The 26,675-nt window shown below is 34.1% G+C and overlaps 1 protein-coding gene across 4 annotated transcripts in view; it reads left to right on the top strand.

Annotated features, from left to right (window-relative positions):
• The window catches only part of DPH6 (diphthamine biosynthesis 6), a 184,013-nt gene that overhangs the window by 40,464 nt on the left and 116,874 nt on the right, over positions 1-26,675 (top strand). For 2 of the 4 annotated variants that reach the window (XM_058026374.1, XM_058026377.1), the window contains 4 exons: positions 1,382-1,500; positions 13,756-13,817; positions 19,985-20,079; positions 25,951-26,038. In XM_058026374.1, coding sequence (XP_057882357.1) covers positions 1,382-1,500; positions 13,756-13,817; positions 19,985-20,079; positions 25,951-26,038 — 364 coding nt within the window. Of the gene's footprint in view, positions 1-1,381; positions 1,501-13,755; positions 13,818-19,984; positions 20,080-25,950; positions 26,043-26,675 lie in introns of all 4 variants that reach the window. The other 2 variants (XM_058026375.1, XM_058026376.1) reach the window with 2 other exon arrangements.

A 26,675-nucleotide genomic window follows, 5' to 3' on the forward strand; every position in this document is an offset into this window, starting at 1 on the left:
CCTTTATGGGCTGTAAGAACTGTGAAATTAATGCTATGCCAACTCAGCTCACATCAGCAAGTTACAGAGCACATTTGTTTTCTTTAAAGTTTACATAGATAAATTACAGTCAGAAATAACTCCTTTTTCTTTTCCTTTATACTTAAACATTTTAATTATTGCCTCACATGTTAGTAGGATTAAAAAAAAAGATTGCTTTTGCTGATTGTTTTACATCTTTACCGCAGCTAAGAGATTGACAGGAAATCACAGTATTTCAAACAGGCATGATTGTTTCCGAGCTTGTAAAGTAAAATACTTCACATTATTTCTGTAGATTCAGCCCTTGCAATAAGGTTGTTTCATATGAGCCATCCCAATTAATTCAGCTAATTTTTAGCTGAATTTAGGCACGTAAGTAACTACTTTACATTCAGAGCTGCGGAATAGTTCTATTACACAACTTAGTGCTCTGTTAAAGCCTATCAAAGTAATAAGAAAACCAGTCAGATTATATGAGTGCTAACTATACATTTATATACCAACATTAAGCCTACATTTAACTATATAGTCTTCCTTATCATACTAGTGGGTCCATCTGACATGAGGAGGAATGCCCATATATGTAAGAAAGACCATGTATTGGGAGAAACATGATAACTGACAAATAAATGTAAATCTTAAGGAGTCTGAACTAGTCCCATAGTTAAATGTTTAAGTTTTTCGGAGATCTTACACATTTAATCACCAGCTGATGGTTCTTGACAACTTACAGAAACGTTACCTATCAATAATGCAAATTAGTGATTCTCTAATTTGATAAACAATCAAAGCTGTGTATCAAATGCTGTCCATATATGATATGTATCAAAACAAATTATTAACTTTACAGTAAAAAGTTGTTAATTTATATCACAAGCTGTATACATTTTCCTGAATGATTCTTTTCCTTGGGTGTTGATCCAAATCACAGCAACAAATTCAGCATATTGTACTAGTGACATGTGCCACATTTATCACAGAGCAGTAACTTTGTCCTTAGCTGTGTTCACAAAAGTGATGACTTCCTAAGGTGCTAATTGCTTTGTATCCCAAAGCAAAAGGTTTAGGAACACATTTTGTAATGGCTTTACTTACATTCCTGTGCAGATCTGTTTAACTCAATGAGTTGCGTCTTATGTAGATGAATCATACTCAGAGCAAGTTTATTTATTTCTTTTTTAATGTATATTAGACTTAATGTTTATAAGGAAATACCTGAATAGTAAAGTGTTGTAGTTGAAATTATAGAGGAAAAATTATTTCCAGATAGGAAAATAAAGAAATTTTCACTAATTTTACAGTAATAATACTGGGTAAAAGCCTAATACTTGACTTTATCCAATTTTTGTTTGTCTTTAAGGTGCAGAAGGCTTAATCTTCAGCCTTTATCTTACCTCTGGCGTTGGAACCAGGAAATACTGCTTAAGGAAATGATATCATCTAACATTCAAGCCATAATCATAAAAGTGGCAGCTTTTGGTATGTAGTCAGATTCTGAGCAGTATTGTCTACTGAAATTTCCCATGGACAAATCCACAACATAACAGAGGAAAACAGAACCTTTGTTGCACATTTTAAGATATGAAATGTCAATATCAAGAAAATTATAAAAAAATGGCTCAATACCAGTAGTGATGTCTGAATAATTAATTTAAACAGGATGCAATTCATTCTTAAAGGGGACGTGGAAAAGCTGGAAAGCAGTTCTTCCTAACATAGTCATTAAATTCCTCTCATATTTTTTTTTGTTCTGGTTTTGTTTTAATTTGCAGTAAAGATGCATGTATAATTCAGTAGTTCACAGTGTTGTCATTTATAGATGATACAAGCTTGTGACTAGACAATATTGTAAAGCAACCGTGAAAGTTTTAATAGAAATACATCAAGTTAATATCAAACAAGATATAATTATGAGGACAAATTATTTTCTGCAACAGCAGACTCTGAGTTGGTAAATCATAAGACCAAACAGAAATAATTCATCATTGCCTCTGTTTCTTTTTTTTAATATTTTAAATGTAGTTGCTTAGAATACCAGAAAATCAACGTCTTTTCATTATCAGGTGTATATAAAATGAAGTTCTAAAACTTGAAGCAAATCAATATGAAAGTTAACCTATCTGTTTATTGCTTAAATGTAAAGGTAGGGTCAAATGAAGTTTTTTAAGAAGGCTTATGGAATGATGTGCTGTAAAAGACTAAATGAGCACATGAGAAACATGTTAATAGTACAATATATTATTTCAGGCCCCTATGCAGTTTTTCTATTTTGGAGTAGCAAATCAATTTTAAGCATAACAATTGACCAAAGGACCTTTTCTTTTGGACTTGACTATAAACTTGTGGTTCACTGTAGCAAACAGTGATTTGTATCATACAAGTGGCATCAGTGGTTAAAAATGTATATTTGGAAATAGTGTTGCATAAGCTTTTTTTTGAAGTCCAGTGTCTGGTTTACCTGGGCAAGTTTCCTATCAAATACCTAATCTCTCTTTCTCTCAAAGAATGCTTTATAATAAAGTAATTTCTTCTTCTTTGTTAACCAAGATTTGAATTACAATCCCTTTAGACTGGATGGATTAAAATAATTTTAAAAATTTTATTTATTTATTCCTCTTTATCTGGTATAGTTTCTAACTTAATTTTACATTGTCACTATGATGGTCTCCCTCTATTGTTCTGTAGGATCTGCTAGGGCTGAGAGGAGGATTAGAATGATTAGAAAAGTATCACATGCTCTCATTCATTTACAGGTAACAAGCAATGTCATTTATTCACATTTTCCTGAATTTTGGAAGGTCAGTTACAAATATAAAGCAATTGAATACCATGTTTTCTACTACAAAACACTTGGTTTTAAATTGGGGAAAAAAAAAAGGTTTCTAAAATAATTGTTTTCAGGCCATATAAAGTATATTTATATATTTGTGTTATATTTTCATAAAATGGAATGTGTGTGTTGCTTATACTGGCATGTAGAAAAAATCAAGTCCACAAAGCATATGTAACATGTTTTTTCACATCACAATTATTTTTTTACAGAAAATTTATTATTTAAATAATAGATAAAACTGTTTCCCAAATAGACATCATTGATGACCTGCCATGCCTGCAGCAAGATAAGCTTGTCTTTTGTATTCTACAGTCTTAAAAACCTTAAAATGCACTGGTTAGTGCACAAAGAGTGCTTTGTGGGCTATTCATTGGAAGAGCGAATACCATAAATACTTGTAGATAGCAATTAGATAGAAAATCACTCCGAGTTATTTTTCCTTTTTATTTTTTTGGCTACAGGTAAAAGAAAGATCTTATCAGAGTCAATTTCTCACCTGCCTCAGGCAGACGTAATTAGATGTAAGCAAATTTAATGGAGCTTTTGTGCTCTGGGGCCATTCTGTAATGCTTTAATAATTGCATGCCTTATTAAAGTGGATTTAAGGTATGAAGGCTGTTTAACATATCAAGTGGCAAAGAAGATAAGATATGGTTTAACTTTTTGCCTTTTAGATTAATAATCAAAGCTAAACTGCAATGAAAATATTTAAAATAACAGATTTAGGAGTCTGAAGGGTAATGCATTAGGTGATACATTGTACAGTTGTTGATGCAAGAAGCAAATCTGTAACCTGAGCTTGACATTCATCTGCGCTGGCATACTTGTACACCCGCCTCGTCCTGTTTTCCATTAACTCAGTGCCAGTATTGACAAGGTAAAAGCCTGTCGTTTTATGTAGAAAACACATAATTATGCAAGTAAATGAGCATTAGTTTAGTACATTTCCCTAAATCCACCATTACAAATTAATACCATAAACCTTGCCAGTGGCAAGAGTTTTCTATCTCAGAGTAGTGTAGTTTTCCAGATGGGATGCCAATTGCTCTCACTTATATGCAAAAAAAGTATTGTTAGCAACCTTTTTCACATGCCTTCTGTTGATCTGTAAGTAGATCAGCTTTCTTTCCTTTAGAGTGTATTTCAAAAGCTTTAATGATGAGAGAAAAACATTCCATGATCTAGCAGCAAACCTGAGCACTATATATATGTATAAAAGCTACTTCTGAATATTTATATTCAGTGCCCCATTTTCTTGCTGCTAAACATGCCTGTATGATAAATCATACTTTTGTCTTTGAAATATACCCCTCTTCAGTGGAAATCCAGAAATTAAACAATAATAAAAGCTGAAACTTTGAATCAGGGCTGATCAGTCTGCATATGAAGTGGAGCTCTTTTATTTCATGATTATGTTCTTTACCTTGTAGGTCCAGCTGCTATGAGTGCCTGTAGACATTGTACATTCCCAGCCATGGGTAGAGTTGAAATCACTGGGTCCATGGAAACCTAAATTTTGAAGTGGTATGGGCCTTAGTTACTTATGCAGGCTATTTCCCAATGGAGTAATGAGTCTTTAGGGATCTAGTGCCATCTCCTGTCTGTCAGGAAATCCCAAGTTCCTTCACTAAAACGCAGTCTGTAGTAACTATATTTAACATGAAACATGAAACTCCTTTGATGTGATAAAAGACATTGATGCTTCCTTCCCGTGGTCTAGAAAATTGGTATACTTCTGCTGTTCATGGAATCCACTAACCTGATAGTTGAGGGATGTGTATGTTTTTGCATATGTTTTTTTAATTGAAAAAGAAAGTATGTTTCTTCTTTGTATAATGAAGCTATTAATCAAACCCAGCCACCTAGGTGTCTATGTTACTGTTTATTTGTACGTCTCTAGTGTATAGAGGTGAAATCCTGACTGACTGAAATTGATGGCCATATTCCCATTAGTTTTCACTGAGGTAAAATTTACATGTAAAGAGCTACATTAAAAAAGACCTAGCACCACACAGTTCCTGGTTAAGCTCTGAAGGGTGTAATTTAGCATACAGATAAACTGATCTAATAGTTGCTTCCAAAAGGTCAATCTTTCCATCCCACTTCTAACTGACTCTTCCAAACCACAAGTCTGTGCTTGCTTCTGCCCCTCTGAAGGCTCCAGTGTTTTTGTGGCTGCATGTAGGTGATCAGCAGGATCTGCTTTTTTGTGGGCACAGGGAACTTGCTCTGTAGAAACCACGGCTGCATGGAGGGTAGAGCCCTCTCCTTCAATAGGAAGGTTATTACTAACCTTTCTGCAAGTTGGCTGCAATGGCAGATCATATCCTGAAGTAAAATTGTTGGTTGTGAGTTTTGTCTGAGCACATCATCTGTGTAATGGAGAGGAGCAGTGTTTTTGAAAATGTGTTTTCAGTACTGAGCAATTTCAAAGTAATTTTGAGGGAATTGAAGGACCTTGGCATTACAGGGGAAGATACTTGCTTTCTTCAAATATTTTTTAAAAATTCTCAGACCATTCACAAACATAACAGAAGGAACTGAATAACGTTTTGTTATTAAATCAATATGAGATCCCAGTTGCTTTCTTATATATTGTACAGTAAGGATTGTTTACTTGCTTATTGCTAAGTAAATTAAACATTTACATTATTCTTAGCTAATTTAGCTTATTTATAGGTGATCATTCCATTGTGCAGCTACCAGACAGTAGAGTTGTAGTAGAATCTATGACTGCCTTCACATTTGCTCTTGAGAACATTCTGATTTATTAATATAAAAAACACTTAAAATCATAGAACCATTAAGGTTGGAAAAGAACTCTGAGGTCATCAAGTCCCCACTTCAATAGCACTATAACCACTAAATAATATCGCAAAGTGCCACATCTACTTTTAAACACTTAACTTGTTTTTTGAACACTTATTCTGTTTATCATAATTTGAATTAAAAGATAAAATGACCGATAATGTTTTTCAAATCCTGTCAAATTTTAGTGCTTGTCTATTCTGGTAGTGATAATGTATTCTAAAACTAGCCTTAAACTTTTATTAGAAAAATTATCCGTGCTTACACATATGATCACTTTTAATTAATTTTAGTTTTAATGATTTTTCAGATTATAAATTTGATAAATTACCTATTGGAAAGATGTTTTTTTTCCCCCTTTGAAATCTTGTTTCCTAGCTAGCATGTGGTGTTGTGATTGAATTTTCAAACAAATCTTCTGAAACTTAGTTGGCCCTTTAGAGTTTAAGTGCATTCAACACATTTTCTCTAGGCTTGTTCCCTAATATATTCATCCACCATCCCATTTATCTCCATAATTCCTATTATTTATGATAAAAAGATAAAAAAGATACCACACCTGTTTGTTCACTAGACATTGCATGAAGACTTGGAAACACTTATACAAACAGAGAGCCATTTTATCTCAAGCCATTTCTTTTCCTGGCAGAAAAGTTTCACACAGGAAAAGATCAGCACAGATAAATGGAAATTGTATGCAAGATTAAAAGTCAAAAAAAGTAGCTTGGGATTTAAGATATGATGCAAAAGAAATAAGGATGAGAAAAGAGAACATGTACTGGACTTAAAGTAAAGAAAAAGTTTGATTCATATTTAAATGCTTAGGAAAATAAGATGAGAGAATAATCTTTGCATTTAGAATGATACTTGTCTTGATGCTTGTATATAAATGACAGATACTTCATTACCAGTGTAAGATGAGGTTTCAGAAAGAGATTTAGTGCATATATTAAATATAAAGAAATGTTTGAAAATAAATTGTGTTACAGAAAAGGAAGAAATGGGATTTTGCAGAAATCTATTTAGAAAAAAAATTAGAAATAAGATTCCCTCTTCGCTGACTCTGAGCCTATAAACTGGAAAATGGGAGGAATGTTGTTGTCCTAAAAGATAACAGGAGTTGGAAGAGTAAGGGACAGTGCCTGAAAACAAAAAAGTAGTTGAAAGCTGGTATTATTGAGTGCTGTTAAGGAGATGTCACAGACAGACAAAGTAGGAGAGAGATGGCTTAAGAATGGAAATATCACCTTGCAGTTTGGGGAGATCACATAATCTAAAGGAAAATTTAAATGGAAGCAGCAGGCTAAGAGCACATTATTAGGCATTTAAGATGAAACAGGAAAGGAAGTATGGGCTATAGTGAAAAAGACAGAAGAATAGTCAGAACTTGGAGCTGAAAAATAGTGGAAGAAAGAGAGCTTAGTAAAAGATGTCAAAAGCAGAAATTATCTTAACTCTGTTGATCCACTTGGGGATTGTGACTTTTTAAAAAGTTTATAACTTGTCTGCATGGGGATGGATTTAATGAAATGACACAAATTTTTCCACTTGCAGCACACCTCTTTCTCTTCCACAGAATGAAATTTCAAATATTTTCTACAAAGCTTACTAGAATTAGAACTGTTCAAAGCGTGAAATACCAGAATTCTCTAATAGGGACAAAATAGCACATATTTTTTTATTAAGACATATTTGTAATCATGTGATGCTAGATCAGTTGAACAATTTGAATTAAATAGATTAATAAGCAAACAATGCTTTTAAGATATTCTACACAAAAAAATTGTATCAGGAAAGGCATACATATGTGCCTGTATAACTGAAACTGTTATGACTTTGTATGTAAGTTTTTTAGGCCCAGTAAAAGTCCTGAGAAGAATTTGACTCAGTCACTACTTTAAATGAGATTAATCATTTGCTGCTTTTGATTAAAAGTAGTTTAATGCTACTTTTCAGAAGTATACAATTCTTCCACAATCTTTTTCAAACTACCAACATTTTGGAGAAGACCATTCTGAAATTCTACAAGGGCATATGCAGGGTCCTGTACCTGGAGAGGAATAATTCCATGCACCAGCAGAGGCTGAGGGCTGACCTGCTGGAAAGCAGCTCTGTGGAGAAGGACCTGGTGGACAACAAACTGTCCCTGAGCCAGCAGTGTGTCCTTGTGGGCAAGAAGGCCAATGGTGTCCTGGGATGCTGTCCTTCTGCTCAACCCTGGTGAGGCCTGACCTGGAGTGCTGTGTCCAGTTCTGGGCTCCTCAGGACAAGAGAGATGTGGAGCTCCGGGAGCAGCTCCAGTGGAGGGTGACAAAAATGATTAAGGGTGTGGAATATCTCTATTATGACGAAAGGCTGAGGGAGCTGGGCCTGTTCAGCCTAAAGAGGTGACTGAGATGACTAACTCATCTCAGTATATGTGTCTGGAGTGGGAGAAGAAAGAGAATGGATCCAGGCTCTTCTCAGTGGTACTGGGCAATAGGACAGGGGACAACATGCCTAAACTGAGTCACAGAAAGTTCCACCTGAACATAATGAAGAAATTCTTTACTGTGTGAGTGACCAAGCACTGAAACAGATCATCCAGAGAGGCGGTGGAGTCTCTCTCACTGGAGATATTCAGGAGCTGTTTGGACATAAACCTGTGCCACATGCTCAAGGATGAACCCTGCGTGAGCACAGAGGTTGGACCAGATGACCCACTGTGGTCACTTCCAACCTGGCCCATTCTGTGATGCTGTCGTTTTGTAAAATAATCTGGTTGGAAATATGGCCTTGTTATCTGATGAAACGGTATAAAATTTCTTCAGAGATTTTTTGAAGATTCTGTTCTTGAAATGACAGGGCTAAAGTGCTTTGAATCCTAGATTTAACTAGAACACAAATATCTTTGATGTTTAAAAGAAACTGCAAGAGATAATAGATAATATTACTTCATTAAAAAGATTTAGATCCTTTTACCTCTCAGAATTCTAAAATTTTATTTAGACATCAGGCTAACCTAGTTTAGAACATAGTTTAAGAATGTTCAAGAAGAAAGATAAACTGAGATACCAATTAACCTGCGCTGGAAACATATGCTAGAACCACTTTGGGATTGGTGTCTTTTAGCTTTATCACTTAGTATCACTTAGTTTGAAAAGAGTTACTATATCCACAGTATGTCTACAGGTTCCATCCCCCTACAATTCCCACACTGGATAAATTATCACATACCAGAAAAAAAGAAGAAAGAAAAAAAAAAAAAGAAGAAAAAGAGCAAGGGAAAAATAGAAGTAGATGCATAATCAAGTCACATCAATTTTCCTCTTTCATAAAATAAATTAGAAGTATATTCATCTCAAATCTTTTAGAGATGCAGTAATAGCAATTATTTACTGCACTTTTCATTACTTTTATACAAAAGTTTAGCAGTTTTTACAATTATTTTTTTAAGGAAATCCAAGGAATCCATCCAGTTCACCATTGTTAAGACAGCCTTTCATGTGTGAAAGTTTTGAGGAAGCTAAGAATGAACCTGTCAAATTATGCCACCAGACAAAAAGTTCACTTCCCAGCTCTTCATAGAAATGAAAGCTAAATATGACAACAGGAATAATTTACCTCAAGGCAACTTAAGGTATAGATTTACAGTTCAAGAGGATCTGTGTGGCATGTGCATTTCTAGTTGGTGAAGGTTATAACACATTCCTGCACTCCTACCTTGTAAGCCTAAGTTACCAGCTAATGCTGTTGTGTACAGGCTTTTCCTGTGTTACTAGAAACATTCTTCTGTATTCTGTACTGTGTAAAGAATAGTGCCTGACCCTCCTTTTGAAAATCACTGATTTTGTATTGTTAACTTAGGAAAAAAAAAAGACACAGTTGAAATAGAATTTAAATAGAATTTACCTTCAAAAATAGTCCTATTTTCTCTGTTCCAGTTCTAAGACAGGGGGGTTGCTTTATCCTTTATACTCTTTTGCTTTCTATATGTATTTCTTTATCTTACATGTCCTATCATCTAATTGTTAACCCTGTTTTCTTTATGATAAAGAGATTGAGAAGAAACTAGTTTTGGTTCCAGAAAACCAAAGTCTTTCATTGCCTATTATTCAAAATTCTAAATAATTTTACTCTTGGTGATCAGCTGATTAGGATCTCTCCAGAAACTTTCTTGCAGCTTATACAGCCCTATCATCAGCAGTTAAGTCTTAGTCCCTTACATTCATAGTGACAGCAGTTACTACTCTTCTCAATATTACTTCCCGAGAAGTCAGGGGAAAAAAAGGAACTTCATATTCCTGTAGCTTTAAAATAAGTGGATTTTTTATCCAAAGATAGGTGAGTTTTTATCCAAAAGCCTATCCTAATCCTATGAATCTGATATTTCAAGAAGAATGTGATAATATCAGTTTTGGAGATTTGTTGTTACCTTATTTTATGGAAGAATTCACTGAGTAACAAGTTTAAGTTTTTGAAATGTAGGGTTGATTAGTGAGGAAAGGCTGGAGTTTTTTCTCCCTTATATTATCAACAGATAATGGTTAACTCATACTTCATTGATGTGTGTATGGTAGTGATTCTTTTACAATGTGTTCATATATTATGGGTTAGAGTTTGGTTCAATGTAGCTTTCAGAAGACCTTTATATGCCAACATTTCTTGAAACCGGTAATTATGATTTATTTTTATTTATTTGAAATTTTACTGAGAAGTAAAAATGGAATTTTTTATTTTAAAACACTTTTTTTAAGAATGCAGATGATTTTAAAGTTCTGAATTTATATAAGACATGTTCTTGTTAGTCAGATAAGGCTTTAGAATGTGGATTTTTTTAGCTGAATGTAATGCCATGAAAATGTAACTTGGATTTCTAATGGTCTTGATAAATGGAAGCAATATCAGGTAGCTGCCCCTCAGGTGAGGACCTCATGCTACACTAATACATATGTACAAAGTGAACCATTTAAAATATGGCTCTTTTGCAACACTTGTAAAATGCCTTTTAGTACTGTTCTTCTTTTCACCACAGAACAAAGACTTGAATTTCTGTCCCAATCTCTTGACATTGCTGCAGTTCTCTACACTTATCTTGTGGCTGTGCATAAGAGCATTCTGCAACCATGGCTCCTGTCAGTGGATTTATCAGAAATTACAGATGGAGTAGCAATTACTTTGAAGTGATTATACCATTTGTGCTATCACTTACTGATTTTACAGTCAAACCAGACTACAAAACTGGAATTGAAAGCATAATTATTTTTACTGAACACTGTCAAAAACAGCATTATCAAATTTTTTTAGATATTTCTGTTTTCATTTACTAGTCTATCTCAAAGAAATAAAGCCCCACTTGCTCTCTTGGCAGCACATAGTAAGTTGATGGATGTAGTTCAGTTGAGGAGTTAAAAATGCATTGAAAATAATGGGCCATAACATTCTAGGGTTAACATTTATTCATAGATGATGCAATTAAATAAAACAGGCATTAACTTCAAGGTCAGTCAGGGAAGTAATAAAAGTGAATATTTTAATTGAATTCTAATTGCCCCCCATTGATACATGTAAGTTAAATAAAATAGATGTCAGTCCTGGAAATTATAGTTCCCTTCCTAATTAATTTTTTAATTCTACATAGAGTCATCCAGACCCTGGACCTTGTTGTTGGTTTATCCATCCATTCGGCTTCCTTTCCATCTAGTTCCATTGAGGATAGATTTGGAGGATGTGGTACTAAGAATTTACAATACATTGTTCTTCTCGTTAGTCTCAGCCATTTTAAGAATTCGAATCAATAAAGAAAAGTGTACCAAATAGAAGTATGGATTTTAAAAAAGCTATTTTGTAAGTATAGTTCCAAATACTTTATTATACTAGTTGTAGCAACAGACATACAGCTTCATCTATGCATGCATAGCAGTAGGGATTGGAGGTGTGGATTACTGGTTCTGCAAGCTGAAAGTTACATTGCTTCCTGATGCCTTTACCAACAGTCTCTATTCACTCACAATATAAACCTACTGGAAGCTAAAAGACGTACTATGTTTCAAAATAAATGCAAGCTGTCCAAAAATAGAATTCTGCTGAGATACAGGAAAGGTACATTGCACTTCACAGAGTTTCATGTAGGTGTGGGATATCACTAAAGAGTTTACCCATACTGTATACATAGGCAATTTATTTGTGTTTCAAATACTGTTTGTATCATAGTTTCTTTTAAATTATTGCTTTGCATTCATAACTGGACTAAAGTTGTGTCCATATTACCAAAGACAACCTTGTGAAAGAAATAAGATGTCAGTGTGTCTGGTTCTGACAACTTCTTCCCTTCTCATATGTTTGAAATGTGTCCCTTAGTTTAAATTTAGAGGAAATCAATCTATTTTTTATCAAGGAGAGAGAGATTGCTTGTCTTAGCAAAGTAATTATACTAAAAGAAGAATGTTAATATAAATGTGGGAAATGATACTGTAATGCAGTACTCCTTCATTTATGTCAAGAGAAATTGCTTGTTTGGCCTAATACCTATCCCATTATAATCAAGAACAAAATGCTAACCTGATGTAAGTTGGAAGAGATCACCAGAACCATTTGAACTATTGAAATTAAATTAATATCTTTCAAAACTATTTCCACAAGAATAAATTATCATCACATATCTAGCGCATACATTTTTAGTTTGTTAAAAAAAAAGCAATAAACCAATACAAAAAAGGAATAGATGGCAGAAAAAAACTCAAGTCTTTTAAAACTTTAATTATTAAGCAGTATTAAAAGCATTCCCCTACACTGTAAGAGAATTCTTAATGTGCTTTAATGAAATATTTAAAAACTTTCCTAGTGTTTTGAAATCTCATTCACTCTAAGTTGTTTTAGTTTCACAGGAATTTAAATATACCAAGATCACGATTGTAAAAATTAAGAGACATATTAGCTACTTTAACTCAGCAATGACTTTATATAATAGTGTACTGTACATTTATATAACAGCTTTCATCATCAACAATCTAAAGTGCTTTGCAAGGTACATATTTTAGAAATTGCTTCTGAATGGAGTAATTTTGGTGGCAGCTCTGTAATGATACCTATTACTGTATGAAGCAGTAGAGTAGGAAAAAATAGACCAGTATTGTATCAGTGCAAAAAGGAGCCCAAACCACAGTAACTAAGAATAGTGAAAAATGGGATAACTGAAAATTTCACAATGTTTCTTCCATTTCAGGAGTTATAATTTTGTTTTTTTCTCATTTACTTCATATGATAAGACCTTTTGACCACTTTGTGTCAAATCCAACTAGCATATTTACTTGGTTGAAAATATCAGCTTTTGAAACAGTTGCTCCTGGATTATTTTGTCCCACTGCTCATTTTTGCCAATTACTTGTTTTATCCTGAGAAGTGATCATTAAATGCCATGAGCTGGCCAAAATTAAAAAGTCAAGAAGTTGAAACAGGAAAACAGAAAAGCAAGTTAGAGCAGGTATCAAGTGTTACTTTTTTACAAAGAAAAATAAATCAAAATATAGACATGGTAGAGAGTATTTTGTGATGAAACTAAAGGTACAACATTCAGTATGTTCTGTAGGTCTGAGTTTTCTTTATATCTTCATCCTTTTTAATCTTACATTTTATATTTGCATAAAACACACAAAGAATGGGATTTGGCAAAAGAACTTTTCATTATGAGCCTGTGTCCCTTCCAGTTGCAGGAAGCATAAAAAAAATTAATTGTACTTTAATTCCATAGATATCTACAACAGTAACTTCTGACTTAAAGAGGTAGTATCCTTGTAGTATTTTTATTACTATGGACCTGTGTGTTTACTTTGCTGGCTAGTGAAATTTCTAAGAAAGGGATCCAGTAGCTTTTCCACTTGACATGTAGGGAAATGGTAACTAGCTTTTTTTTTCCATAAACCTGGAAAATATTTGCCCAAAGTTTAGGGAAAATTCTGACAGAGTGTATTTTCTTTAGGATAGTAATTATTTTAGATAATGTAGTGTTTCTAAAGGAGACATAATATATTTTAAAAAGAAAAAAATAATCATTTCTTGATGTCATAAGAGTACTTCATAAGAAATATTTTTAGATTTTTTTGGGTTTTTTGCAGGTTTAGATCCCGATAAGCATCTAGGAAAAACTCTAGGTGAAATGGAGCCTGTTCTTCTGGAGGTGAGTATAACTTAAATTATATTCATATAGTTAAACTTGCAGTTAAAAAGAAACACAGGCAGAAATTCAGTAAAATTAACTTAATAAAAACTACTTAATTTGATAAATTAGGTGTTAACCCAAAGTTTTGCTTTGTACACAGAATATAATCCTTTGCTAAGCACTTTTTATATCAAAAAACATTTCTTGGCATAGTTCACAAATGGTGTCACCATCTTTAAAACAAACTAAAGGCATGAAACTTCAGTATTGCAGGAACACTGACTGGTATATCAGTTTGATACAGCTAAATAATTGTAGTTAGAGGCTTTCATAGCAAGAAGCAGTAGTGGCAAAATCATAGGTGATACAAAACTTCCCTGAAGATTCATATTTGCACGTTTCCTACCATTTATACAATCAGACTGCATACAGTGGGGCCTTTAAAAATGGAATAAGAGATGTAGTCTTGAGGATGTATTTGATTCTGTGCAAAGGACTGTGTGTCCTCATATCAGGATAATGCTTGGTGGCAGAGCTATTAGATTTGTTTAAAGAAAAATCATTCAACTAGGGAAAAGAAAAAATACCAGATTTTGTACTTGAGGTTTCTTCAAGTTTGATGTGGGAGCATCAGACATCAAGCTAAGTAAATTTTAAAAATAAAAGTTCTGAAATTATGTTTTCATGTATTATCTATGACAATGCAAGTTTACCACAATTCCTTGTCCTTGAGCCTGTTAGATACCCACAATGATTGCATGTCTCTTAAAAGTGTCTTGATGTAGCTCTCAGTGTAGGCTGTCTAAATGTCCACAAAATGATGTCCTTAGAATATTTTTCATTGTTAATCTGGGTAGTTACTGGTCAGCTTGGCTTCACAAGTAGTTTGTTTTGGGACTCTTAAGGCTACAGCAAACTTGCAGAAAAGAAAGAAAAAGTGACCAGAACTTTAAAAATCTCTTTTGCTACTGAAAGACAGAGGAGTTACATAGCAATTATATCTTAGGTTTAACTCCATTTTTTTTAGCTATTTACATGGAGAGAAGAAGAATAGGTAATTGCTACTTGGGAAAGTTGGAAAGGAATCATTGAGGTCCATAACATTGAAATAACCTTACCTGAAGAGATGGTGTTGGTCTGTTCTTGAGATTTGTTGCTCAAGACCTGGAGAGTCTGCCCAGAAATCTTCCCCTCCTCCTCCCTGGCCCTCTGCTATGTAAACCAGTTGGTACAATCCCATTCATTATCTATTTCTGGAAGTCTTCTTTTCACTTATTTCTTAAAATCATCTCAACATTCTGCATTCACGGAAAGCTTCGTAATCAAAATTCAGGTTGCATCCTCAGTGGGGTTGCAGCTGATCACCTCAGTTAAATCAGTCTTGATTTCTTTAAAACAGTAGCAGCAAGTATTGCAATTATAATTGCGGCAATGAGAAGTATTCTTCTGCATTTGATTTCACCATCATTCATTTTTTAAAAAAAATAATAAACTATTAAATCCAAAAGTACCTGATATTTTTTTTAATTGCATGTATTCATCATCATGTTTGATATCTTAATTAAAGTGATTCTTACTTACTCAGTTTCACTGAAATTCTTACTGTCATGGTTTAACACTTCTCAAAACTCATATTTGATGATTTTATCCTTTATTGATACAGCAATAAACAAAGCAATTACTGCCTAAAATGTACAAATAGGACATTCTGACACTGCTTGTCAGGCCATTGTAGGGAAGACTGCACAACTGATTATTTGTTCATTTGATTGTTGCTTGTGCATATGTATGCTATGAAAGTCAAAGCCATTACGAATAATTTTTTTTTAATAGATACTTAGTTGGCTTTAAGGCCTTATAAAACCAAATCATTTACAATAAACTGAAGAAAAATACTTACGATGTGAAAATTAGTAAGTCTTGCAAACTAGTGAAGTTTTCAGCATCAGAAGTTCTGGCAGACAGAATGTGAAAACAGGGAATTCACAGTTTCCAGTAAGGAAGAGATAAAATTTAATATTCTGACCATACCATATAAAACACCATAATGATTTAATATTGAACACTGCACATATCCAAAACTGCCATGGCTTCATATACCCATGATCTTTGATTTGTACTCTATTATCTAACCACTGATTTCAAATTTTACAGTAAATTTGTTTTTCTTGTTGGGATTTTTTGCTAATATAGTTTTTTCCTGTTCTTTGGGATTGTTTTTTGAGTTCTGTGTTGACATCGGATGTTACTTTACCATAGTTGTTTATTCAGCTAGGTGCAGGGTATTTCTTTACAGCATTTTTCCTAGTGTGGTATGCAAGTTTGTGAGAATTTTAGCAGTTATGTTTGGAACTAATAATGTTCTCTGTGTTCTTCAGTTCTTTTGAAAATCACTTAACATCTGAATAGTTTCAGTGCTCAGAAAAATGCCAATGTCTTTGATAAAGGGCCACAAAATGTCATCTATATTGAGTAATTTGGGACTTGTTGCGAGTATCTTTTAGCATGTATTCACAACGTTCAACTTCTCTGGTACTACAGATCTGGAAATAGAACTCACTTCTTACTTTTTTTTTTAAACTAAATGTTTACATTAAGGAAGAGTCAGTGGGATCAAAATTAACTTGTATTACGTAGATGGTAGAATTTTTCTTTTGGATATATAAGAAATGGTAGAATTTTTCTTTTGGATGTATAAGAAATAAGCATGAGCTAGTCAATCTCCTTTTAGCAAAAAATCTCTGGTTGAGGCATTATAAGAGTGTTGATTAGAAAAAATCCCCAACAAATCAAATCCACAACCCAGCCCTGATTTCCTCCACTCAATTATTTGACTTTGAAAAAATATTATCACCTACATTTTCAGTCTTCTGATTTAATTTATTTTATGTATACAGTAGAAATTTTAACAATTATTGTCATAAAGGTAAGGTGGTTTTTCTGCAGTAGCAGCAGAAAAATGGAGGACTAGTGAGTGGGAAAAACTTTTTGCAATTTTTTCACATTACTTTCAGAATGTTGAACTTAGGAGTGCAATGATGATCTGGCCCCATAGTTTTAGCAGGGGTGAATATTACTGGCTCAGGACATCAGCACTGCAGAAAGGAAAGTTTTTGAATTATTGCTTTTTTCCAATTGATAGGTCTTTGATTAGTTTTTGAGGGGTGATTGGTAGAAAATTGCTAAATTATTGAATTACTTTCATCTCCCAGTGTTTCCTCTGTAACAGGAGTCTCAGCTTTTTACACTAAAGGATTTTCTGTCAGCTCATGTCTCAGGTTGTTATCCCAGTGGCCTTGGAATTTGTTAATAGAACATTAAGGTTATATTTGTCTGTAATTCTGGCTCTGCCAATAGGCAATAGGAAAATGTTTATTTATATGCTTGCCTCAAAAGTTGATGAGAACATCTTGATGTAAAGAGCATTTCTGTAAATATAAGAGGTTATTAAGTCTTACAAATTCTATGTGGGAACAAAGTCTTCACTTGAAAAAGGAAGTACTTGAATTCAAATATTTATCTTTGATTATGAAAATTAAAGAAAGAAGCTTTAATCCTTGTGTTTCATTCCCAAAGTAGGAAGAGACTGTTCTTCAGGTAATGTTTGGACTGGTCGTTTATATGTATTTCATTTGTATGTATATCCTATATCTCATTGTGTACTTAAGATAAACTGTGTGTAGCCTGGAAGATGGTTTCATCGTAGATTTCTTTTGGAGTTTGAAGTGTACTTGCATTATTTGCAATTAGTTATGTTTGACTTGTGAATTTGCAGTTTCCTGGCTCATCTGTACTAGAAGGCAGATTTAGCAATCATAAAACTTAGAGTCCATGCTGTTCTATTATTATTATTAATGTAGCATCCAGTTTGCAAACCCAAATAATCAGTCTTCAAATAATGTTAATATTCTAAATTATTAACAGGCAAAATTCTCATGCCATTGATGACATTTAAAAAATATTACTGACTTTGGTAAATGAATGTTAAGGATCTGTTCTATGAGCTGCTAAATATCTTTTGGTCCTGTTGACATTTGTGAGAACGGAAAACCCTTTAGCACCTTGTATAATTGGTGTCAAGAATGATGTTGAAGCCAGTGACATTGAAAATGAGAATTTCTCACAACAAAGATAGGAAATAGTCTTACATCTTCTGAGTATTCTATGTTAATTGCCAATAATTATTCTAGACGCTGTTTACAAGCAGAGCTACCAATTTTGAAAGTGATTTATAAACAGTCACTCCATGTATTCACTGTGTAAAGGTTACAGTTAGAACAATCTTTTTGGATTTTCTCTCTTTCAATTTTTTAATCATTTTCTTTAGGGTTTTTTGGTTTTTTTTTTTTTTTTTCAAATAGAGTAAGAATAAAAGATTTTGACTAACTGTTTTGTAGGTTGTCCATTCTTGTTGCATCAACATTAATTATTCCTGATGTATTTGTCCTATAGAAACCTTGTTGCCATTGTTGACAGATGGAGTTCTCTTTTATGTCAGGGGTGTAATTTTTTAATGAGCACTTGATTAAAGGTTCTCTTTTGCTCCTTGTCTTTGATAGAAAATGTGAAAGGGAAAATTAAAAATAACTCTCATAACAAGACACTGAAAAAATTTTTTAAACAAGCTCCAAAAGAGATTTTGATTTTATAGCACCACACAACTAAATATTCACATAGAACATTACCAAGGTATTGTTTTCTCAGAGCACTTTCCTTTTCTGCAAAATAATGGCTGAAGATGATTCGAGCCTTTGGTTTAAGTAACTGAAGTTATAAACACTCTTAGAAGTTTTTAGGTAAAAAGCTTTGAAAGAGAACTGTAAAGTAACATGAACTACATTCAGCTTCAACAATAAAAATACAGTATCATTTGAATATACATAGTAGACTTGCTACACAAATATTCTCTAGTAACCATATAAAAATGTAATCTAGATGTATAAATATCCCAGTCTTATGTTTGCCTCAAAAGAAACAGCAGATTTGGAATTATCTTCTAGCCCCCAGACAGACTTTTTTTAGCCCTCTGATGTTTTGGAGAACTGCATTTCTACTTTGACTGCAGGAGCATCATAGATGGGCTTCTTTTCCTCTAAGGAAAGGCATAAAGGGGTTAAGTAAATATTCCCAAAAGTAACATTGGTGTTTGCAGTGGAGTTAAGGACTGCAGTTCAAGTTCTTATGAGTGACTTAAAGCAGAATGTTTGTGCTTGTTTAGTGTTAAAAAACCTGGACAGGGCTTGGCTTGAATCACTGCAATGACACATTTTAAGGTGCTATAATCTGCTGCTGGAGACATGAACTTCTGCTGCAGACAGAGAGGGTGTCCCCATGCTCAGATCTGGTGCTTGATTAGTGTCTATCAATATAGTACATTGAAACAGTAGTACAGTGAACTACTGAGCAGTTATGCACTCCTTACTCCAGCAAAAGAACTTAGGTTCATGCTCCACAGCTGCTCATTTGTAAAGCAGGAATTAATTAAGATAGTCATGTCTCATATTTTGAATGCTTCAGTTTATCTAGTTATGTATTTAAGTGAGATATGCAGAGCTTCAGGAATATTCGTAAATATATGTTGATTTAGAAAGTATATTAAGTACAATTTATCAAAGAAAGAATGTGTTTCTCTTTAGATCTTGCTTTAGCTTTTTGCTTTTGACTTAGAAAATTCTCATTTGTTTTGTTAGGGTTTTTTTTTTTTTTGAAAGAATATTTACCTAAACATAGAACACAAATCTCAATCTATTTTCAAAAAATGTGTTCATTGTGTACTTCTGTGTGAAGTGCTACTTCTTGTGTTGACTCACAGTAAAAGTTTTTCCTGCAAGTGAAATAGATATGCTAAAGAAAGACAAGCATCAGAGCCTGAACAAGATTTTGTGGCCACTGAGAAAGAAGAACTAGGAATCAATTTGTTAATCTAAATATTACAGTGCCAGTTCTAGTTAAAATGTAACAGTTTGGTAATTTTAATAACTGTAATAGGCATGCAAAGAAATCAAGACCTGACTCTATGATGATTGGGTTTTTTCAGCCTTGTAGTGCGTAGTCTTTTAGAAAGTGCCTGTCACGGTGTAACCCCAGCTAGCAATCAGTATGTACTGGTCTTGACATTTTCAGCAAAATACATTTAATAAACTTTAGTGTAACACCTACCTGTTTCAATTTCTCTTTTTTAATAGCTCTCTGAGAAATATGGAGTCCATGTTTGTGGAGAAGGAGGAGAATATGAAACATTCACTCTGGACTGCCCTCTGTTTAAGAAGAAAATAGTTGTGTAAGGAGCCGTTTCTTCTATTTCCTTATATTAAAGCACTGGGACCATCTTAAAATTTAGTTTGAGACAATTGGAGATAGTAAGAGGAAACTCATGGCATCTGCAGAGGTAAAACATGTTCTTTAAGTCCACAGACACTCATGTTGTTTAACACTGGCAAAGTCCTCTGGAAACCTAAATCAATACCTGACATGATGTGGCGTTCATAGAGGGCTATAAACTTTTTAGACATTTGCACTTTCGTTTACTTGCTGATTATGGCCTGCAGTAAAACTGGTACCTATACACTGACACTTTTATCCTTTCATGAAGTGTGAATTGCCTGTAATATTTATCTTTCATTACAGCTAAATTTGATAAAGTGCCACTTCAGTTGCCTGTGGGTTCCATTAACTGTGTATGTGTGTGTGTGTAAGTTTAGTAGCTTCAAATGATAACAATAAACACTTTTCTTCAATTACTAGAGGATATTTTAAATACAAACTTTATATTAATCCATCTCAATTACACTGAATAGTTTATTCCTTTGACATTAATTGCTAAAATCTATGTAGTGAGCTGTGGAAAATACTTGTGTCTTGTTTCTTATAAGTCTGTTAAGTAGCTAGGCCTGGTTGCTTCAAGTGAAATATTTTGACTGCTGTTCTCTTTCTGAAGCAAGTAAACAGACCAGAAATCATGTATTGGTGATGGATTCTCAGTCATCTTAGTGCAGGTCCAGATTATGGAGCATATAGACATGAGTAATACTTTCATAGTGCATATCCATTTGTTTCACTTTTCTGTAGGACTGGGATCTGTCTATGTAAGGAGTAGAGAGCCAAGAACTGTTAGCTCCATTTCATTGCATGGCATGTGGGAGGAGAAGATAATAGACAAAGTGGTTAAAGCATTGGCAGCTAATCTGGCAAATGTCCACTTAAATACTGGTAGATTATGCCCTTGGTTTGGGATCAACCAAAGAGCAGTTTAAGCAGGAATATATTATAATATATACTAAATGTTTATTTGGTTGTCAGTGATATAAAGACAGTTCAAGTGACTAGGAAAAGCTGAAGCAGAGGTGGCATGGCTGAGTTGTTTTTATTTCTCTTGGTGATAGTCCAAATAATAAAAGATAAAAATAAAAGCACAAAAAGTACATATCAAATATTTAAATTAGTGAGTATTTAATAATAAATATATAGCACAATGGACTTTTAAACACTTCTTCAATAAGTTTTATTGTATGAATTTCACAAGAAAAATATTTTATCACTTCTTCTTTAAGTAAGTTATGAATTTTTTTCTACTTTGTATTCTTGCTTTTCATATACACTGAGTCTAAACAGACTTTGTAATCATGTTGACTCTGCTCGTAGAGCTTCCAAATGTTTAGATGTACATGGTTCAGGTCTACATCTCCCCTGCTTTCAGCTAGGCCAGGTTTAGATTTTTGCAATAGCTGGGAGGCAGCCTGGCCAAGGATCCTAATGATAGGACCTCACTCATTGCCAGGGTTGGGGGAAAGAGACTCAGGAACTCTCCCTCTCTCTCTGAGAGAGGAGTGTTCCTCCCACTTGAGAAAAACGTGGCAGAGGGGGAGCCATCTGTATTGTTCATTGCAGCAGGGTTCTCAGTGAGCATTTTTGAATGTGAATCACTCACAATTGTGTTGTTTTATTATTAATATTGTGCTGTTACTGTTCATTTTTTTATCTCACTGCTTCTACCACTAACTTGTTCTTATCTGAACCCATGATCGTGGCCTTTTGCGCCTCCAGTTCTCAACTCCATGCCACCACATGGAGAGGGGAGAGCCGGGGCAGGGGACAGTAAAAGAGAGAAATGAGTGGTTTTGGAGAGTCTTAGTGGGGGCACTGAATTTGGGAGTACCATTCCTAAAGCAGGACTAAATCCTGATGCAATTTTTAAAGCTTAAATGTTGTTGTAAGCATTGGAACTTAGAAGTTCAAACCTGTAGGGTTTGAACTAAATTCCTGATACCCTAAATTTCTGAACAACTCCAAAACATCTCCTGAGTTAAAAGTGTCTGAGGAAGACATTAAAGAATACTTTTGCCTTCAAACAGGTATGATGGATTAACTTTGTTTGGCTGCCAGGTTCCCACGAAGCTGCACTCTCCCTCTTTAGGAAGGCAGGGAGAGAAAATAAGATGAAAAGATATGTAGGTCAAAAAGAGAGCAATGTACCAAGTACTGTAATGGGGAACCACATTGAATTTGGGGAAAATTAATTTAATGTATTGCCAAATTTAATAAATACATTTTTAGAAAAGTAGAATAGTGGGAAGCAAATATACCTTCTCACCTTGTTCTTCCCAGGCTTAACTTCACTTCATCGTTCCTGACTTTTCTACATCCTCCCCAATGAACTGTGCAAGGAAGTAGAGAATGAAGCTGGTCAGCTCATAACACTCTCTTTGCTGCCCCCTTCTCTTCACATTTTTCTCCTGCTCCTGCCTGGGTCTTTTCCATGGTTCCCTCATGAACTGTTGCAATGTGTGTCCTTCCCACCAGGCAAGTTCTTCAAGAACTGCTCCAGTGTATGTTCTTTCCATGGGATTTGTTCCTTCAGGAACAGACTGCTCGTCATGGGTCTTCCATGGGGCTCAATCCTGTCAGAAAAACTGCTTCTGTGTGGGTTTCTGCACAGACTGCAGTGTGTGTATCTGCTCTGATGTGTCCTTCCTGCCTGCAGGGGAGCAACCTGCTTCACCACAGTCTTTTCCACAGGCTACGTAGAATCTGTTCTGGTATTTGAAGAACCTCCACTCAATCCTTCTTCATGGACCTAGGTGTCTGCAGGGCTGTCAGTACCATGTTTTTCTCACTCCTGTTTCAGCATAGTTTTAAAATATGTTATCACCAAGACACCACCAATGTTGCTGATGAGCTCAGCATCCTTGGTCTCATGTCATAGAGACCACTTATAAACACTAACCTCTGCCACCAAAACCTTGCCACATAAACCTAAAAGAACAGGAGAAAATCTAGTATGCCTTTTATTTATAACTCTACTTGCAGGTAGTGTTTTCACTGGTCAATTATTTTTTCCCTCTCAAACTTGGCAAGATATGTTTCTACATTATATCCTTGCAAAATAAAAAAATTCTGGCTCAGGAGAAAATAAAATACAACCTTGAATGTTACTTACTTTAATGCAAGACTGTATGACGACTTTTGCTTCTGAATGTTAAGTTGAATTCTTGCCATTCTTCTCTGTCTTCATTCAAAAATGTACCTCAGAAAGGAAGCATGACAGATTGAATGAAACATATATTTGAAAATAAACAATATCTAGTAGTGAAAGCAAAATCTTGCAACCAAAATATTGAACTAGAGTCTGATTGGGGCTTATCTGGTTTCCCCAGGTAGTCTATTATAATCCTGTTGTCAGCTTCTTACTCTCAGTGTTTGAAATGTACCAAGCGATTCCTGTCCTTATGCTGATATTTAAGGTACAATTAATCAATATTTCTTGAAAATTTAAAGATCTGTTTCTCATCTCTATGAATACCATCTAGTATCTGCTCTTTTGATAAAGGCCTCTTTGTTCATGGAGCGCAGAATAGTTTGATCTTTTGGAAAGTAAATTGTCCCATTTGAAATATTAGGGAAATACCATTTTCCTTTGTACACCTTACCATTAGCTCTGTGTTTAGGTTTCTAATTCTAGGTTTGGAGTTAAAAGCAAAATTATAAAATTATAATTGTACTCTCAGTCTTGTTCTAGCTTGATACATTTGTACCGAGAAAGTGTTACAGAGTGTTTTAAAATTATTGGATGCTTTCTAGATCTTCAAGAAGTCTTGAGAGATCAGATGATTTTGATTTCAAAACAAATAGCTGATTGAAACAGTTTTTCAACTGTTCTTCATTTTTTCAGTCTTCTGATAATTTCCTTAACAAAATTCGTCTGTTTCCATTACAATCAAACATGAATCATCTTAGATAGTCAAGTTCCTACTCAAAATTCAGGCTTTTAGTGTGAAATGGCCTTTTAGAATTTATTGGGGTCTCACAGATTTTTTTTTTTTCATTTTAAATCTCTGATTTTCCTGTGTTTTGAGTTGGTTGTTTTTTTCTTTTTTTCTGTTTTCCAAACTGGATATGAAATGTCAAGTTCAGGACTTGATTAGGTTTTTTAATTGGAGACTAATTGGTTCTAAACAGAACTATTCTGCTTTCCACCTATTTTTTTCTACATATTTCTGTTAGAATTAGAAGACATCATTGTCACTTGAACAGAATTATTTTAAACTGAAAAAACTATATGTAAAGTATCTTATATCTTAAATATAAAAATATTTTAATTGTAAAGAATCTTGATAATTACTCTCAAGAATGAATCTGAGGCCTATTTATCAAAATACTTTAAAAGTTTGCTTAAAATTGATCTTCTTATGTTAAAAGTATTTATCATTATTTTGTGACATTTTGTTATTGTTAAATCCCAAAACACATTTTATAGAACAAGCATTTCTGTTAATTTTACACTTTTCTTGAGGAACTGGGATCTGGCCAAAGCTTCAACTGCTTTGAGTTTGCATTGGTTTTATGTGATATTACTAGAAATCTATCTATATCATCTCTTTGAACACTATGAAGGTACCAAGGGCACCATGGTTTCTGGAAAATTATGTGTGTCTTAGCCTTACTTTCAACAACTTTCAGATTTTATTTTACTGCATCTGAATATCTATTATGTTTTCCTTGAGTTTCTCACCTTCTGATGTTTGTTTCTTAGAGCTACCTTTTTCATAAGTAGTAAAACTGTGCAGATGGATATAACAGATACTGCCTCTTGTGAATCAAAGTGTGACAGATTGTGTCTGTAAAAATGAAAACTAAAATTAACTAATTTGAATCAGCACACAGGAAGTTTAACATTGTTACCAACACATTTGGCATTAAAAAGTTGTGTCTAGTAGTCTTCACTATCAGATGCAAGATGGCTGGATCAGTCAATTTCTCAGTATGCAATACTGTATGTTGTTAATACTTCAGAAACTAATCCCTGGAGCATTATCAAAACAATGGACTTTTGAAAAATTTCCTGTTGATGACATTTAAAGATTGCTTTATGTATTAATCTCTGGAATCTAAAACACAGTGTAGTTTATACTTCATAGACTACAGCTAACTAATTCTCTTAATATTGGTCTGGAACTGTGGGAAGAAAGTGGAAGATTGGCAAGGAGGGTTGTAAATACTCTCAAGTGACTTGCAGCTGAGGTGTCAAAAACATATGTATCATAGTAATTGTTTTTGGCCTCATGTGTTGGATGAGTAGAGCATCTGTGTGTAGATAGCACAGGCCTGTGATAGACTATGGGGCCCTGTTAAACACGCTTGAGATTCCTGCCTGGCTGTGGGAAAGATCTGAGCACAGTGGGATATTGCACCTGTGCAAATCCCTGAGATGCAGGCGAGACCTGCGGGTTTGGTGATGCTCTAGCATGGACCAGGTCTCTACAGTGCTTGTGTCCCTCCTTTGTGCCCCTGCCTGAATGCTGCTTCAAGGGCCCCAGGTGGTGAGGTAATGAAAACAAACTTAATCTTTGCATTTCCTCTGTGGTTTTATGGTTGTTGCTGCATCTCCTGTGCCAGCTCACACAGGAAGTATAGTTTATTCCTTTTGAAAATTGGAAATTCTTGAAGGGAATGTATCGTTCAACAGTATGATTTTTTATAACAAACTACTTTTTCTTAATTTATATGAAAACATTGATAAGAAATTAATAGATTTTCAATGAGTTACATTAGATTTTGTTATACAGTGACTAAGTGTTGTCTCTCTATATGTATATACTATTTGATATAGTCTCTAATACATATACTATTTAATGATAAAAATTTTGTATTTCAGAGATTCAGCCAAGGTGGTCATGCATTCGGCTGATGCATTTGCACCTGTGGCCTACCTTCATTTTTTAAAACTACACCTGGAGAATAAGGCAAGTAGGCTGCAAGTGTTCTTTTCCTTTAAAGCTATATGCATGCTTTAGTTATGTTGCTTTGTCACGGTTTGGACTGAACCATCATATTCTCATGTAGATGTTACATTCAAATGACATATTTAGCTGAATTTCAGAACTTGCCCTAGGAATGATCAAACGCACTTGAGTCAAGGAATGAATGCAGGTAGTATATTTGTGTGGCATTTTTCATCTCAGAACCTCAAGGTGCTCTTCTTAAGTCTTTCTGCATTTTGATGACAGAAGTGAAGAAATTGTTACAGAACATTATTCTATTGGTATTTCAAATTTCGTGTCTCTTAAGCAACATCTCCTGCATGTCTTTCAATAGATCATGCCTTCCCCTCTTCCCTCTCCTTTTTTTTTTTTTTTTTTTTTTTTTTTTTTTTTTTTTTTAATTTTTTTGTTCCAAACAGATAAAATACCTCAGTGTTTTTCTTCCATGATGGCCTCATTTCGCCTTGGAAAGTAAATTGTATTTCATCCTGTCAATTTCTAGTTTTGGATTTCTTTAAAAAAAAAAAAAATTAAATATTTGTGTGGGCGACTGTGAAAAGGATATCAACTGTGTGAAACAAAACCAAATAGGCTGAATAAAGAAAAATTTGGGAATGTG

Source organism: Melospiza georgiana, chromosome 6 (genome assembly GCF_028018845.1).
Source record: "Melospiza georgiana isolate bMelGeo1 chromosome 6, bMelGeo1.pri, whole genome shotgun sequence".
Lineage (NCBI taxonomy): Eukaryota > Metazoa > Chordata > Aves > Passeriformes > Passerellidae > Melospiza > Melospiza georgiana.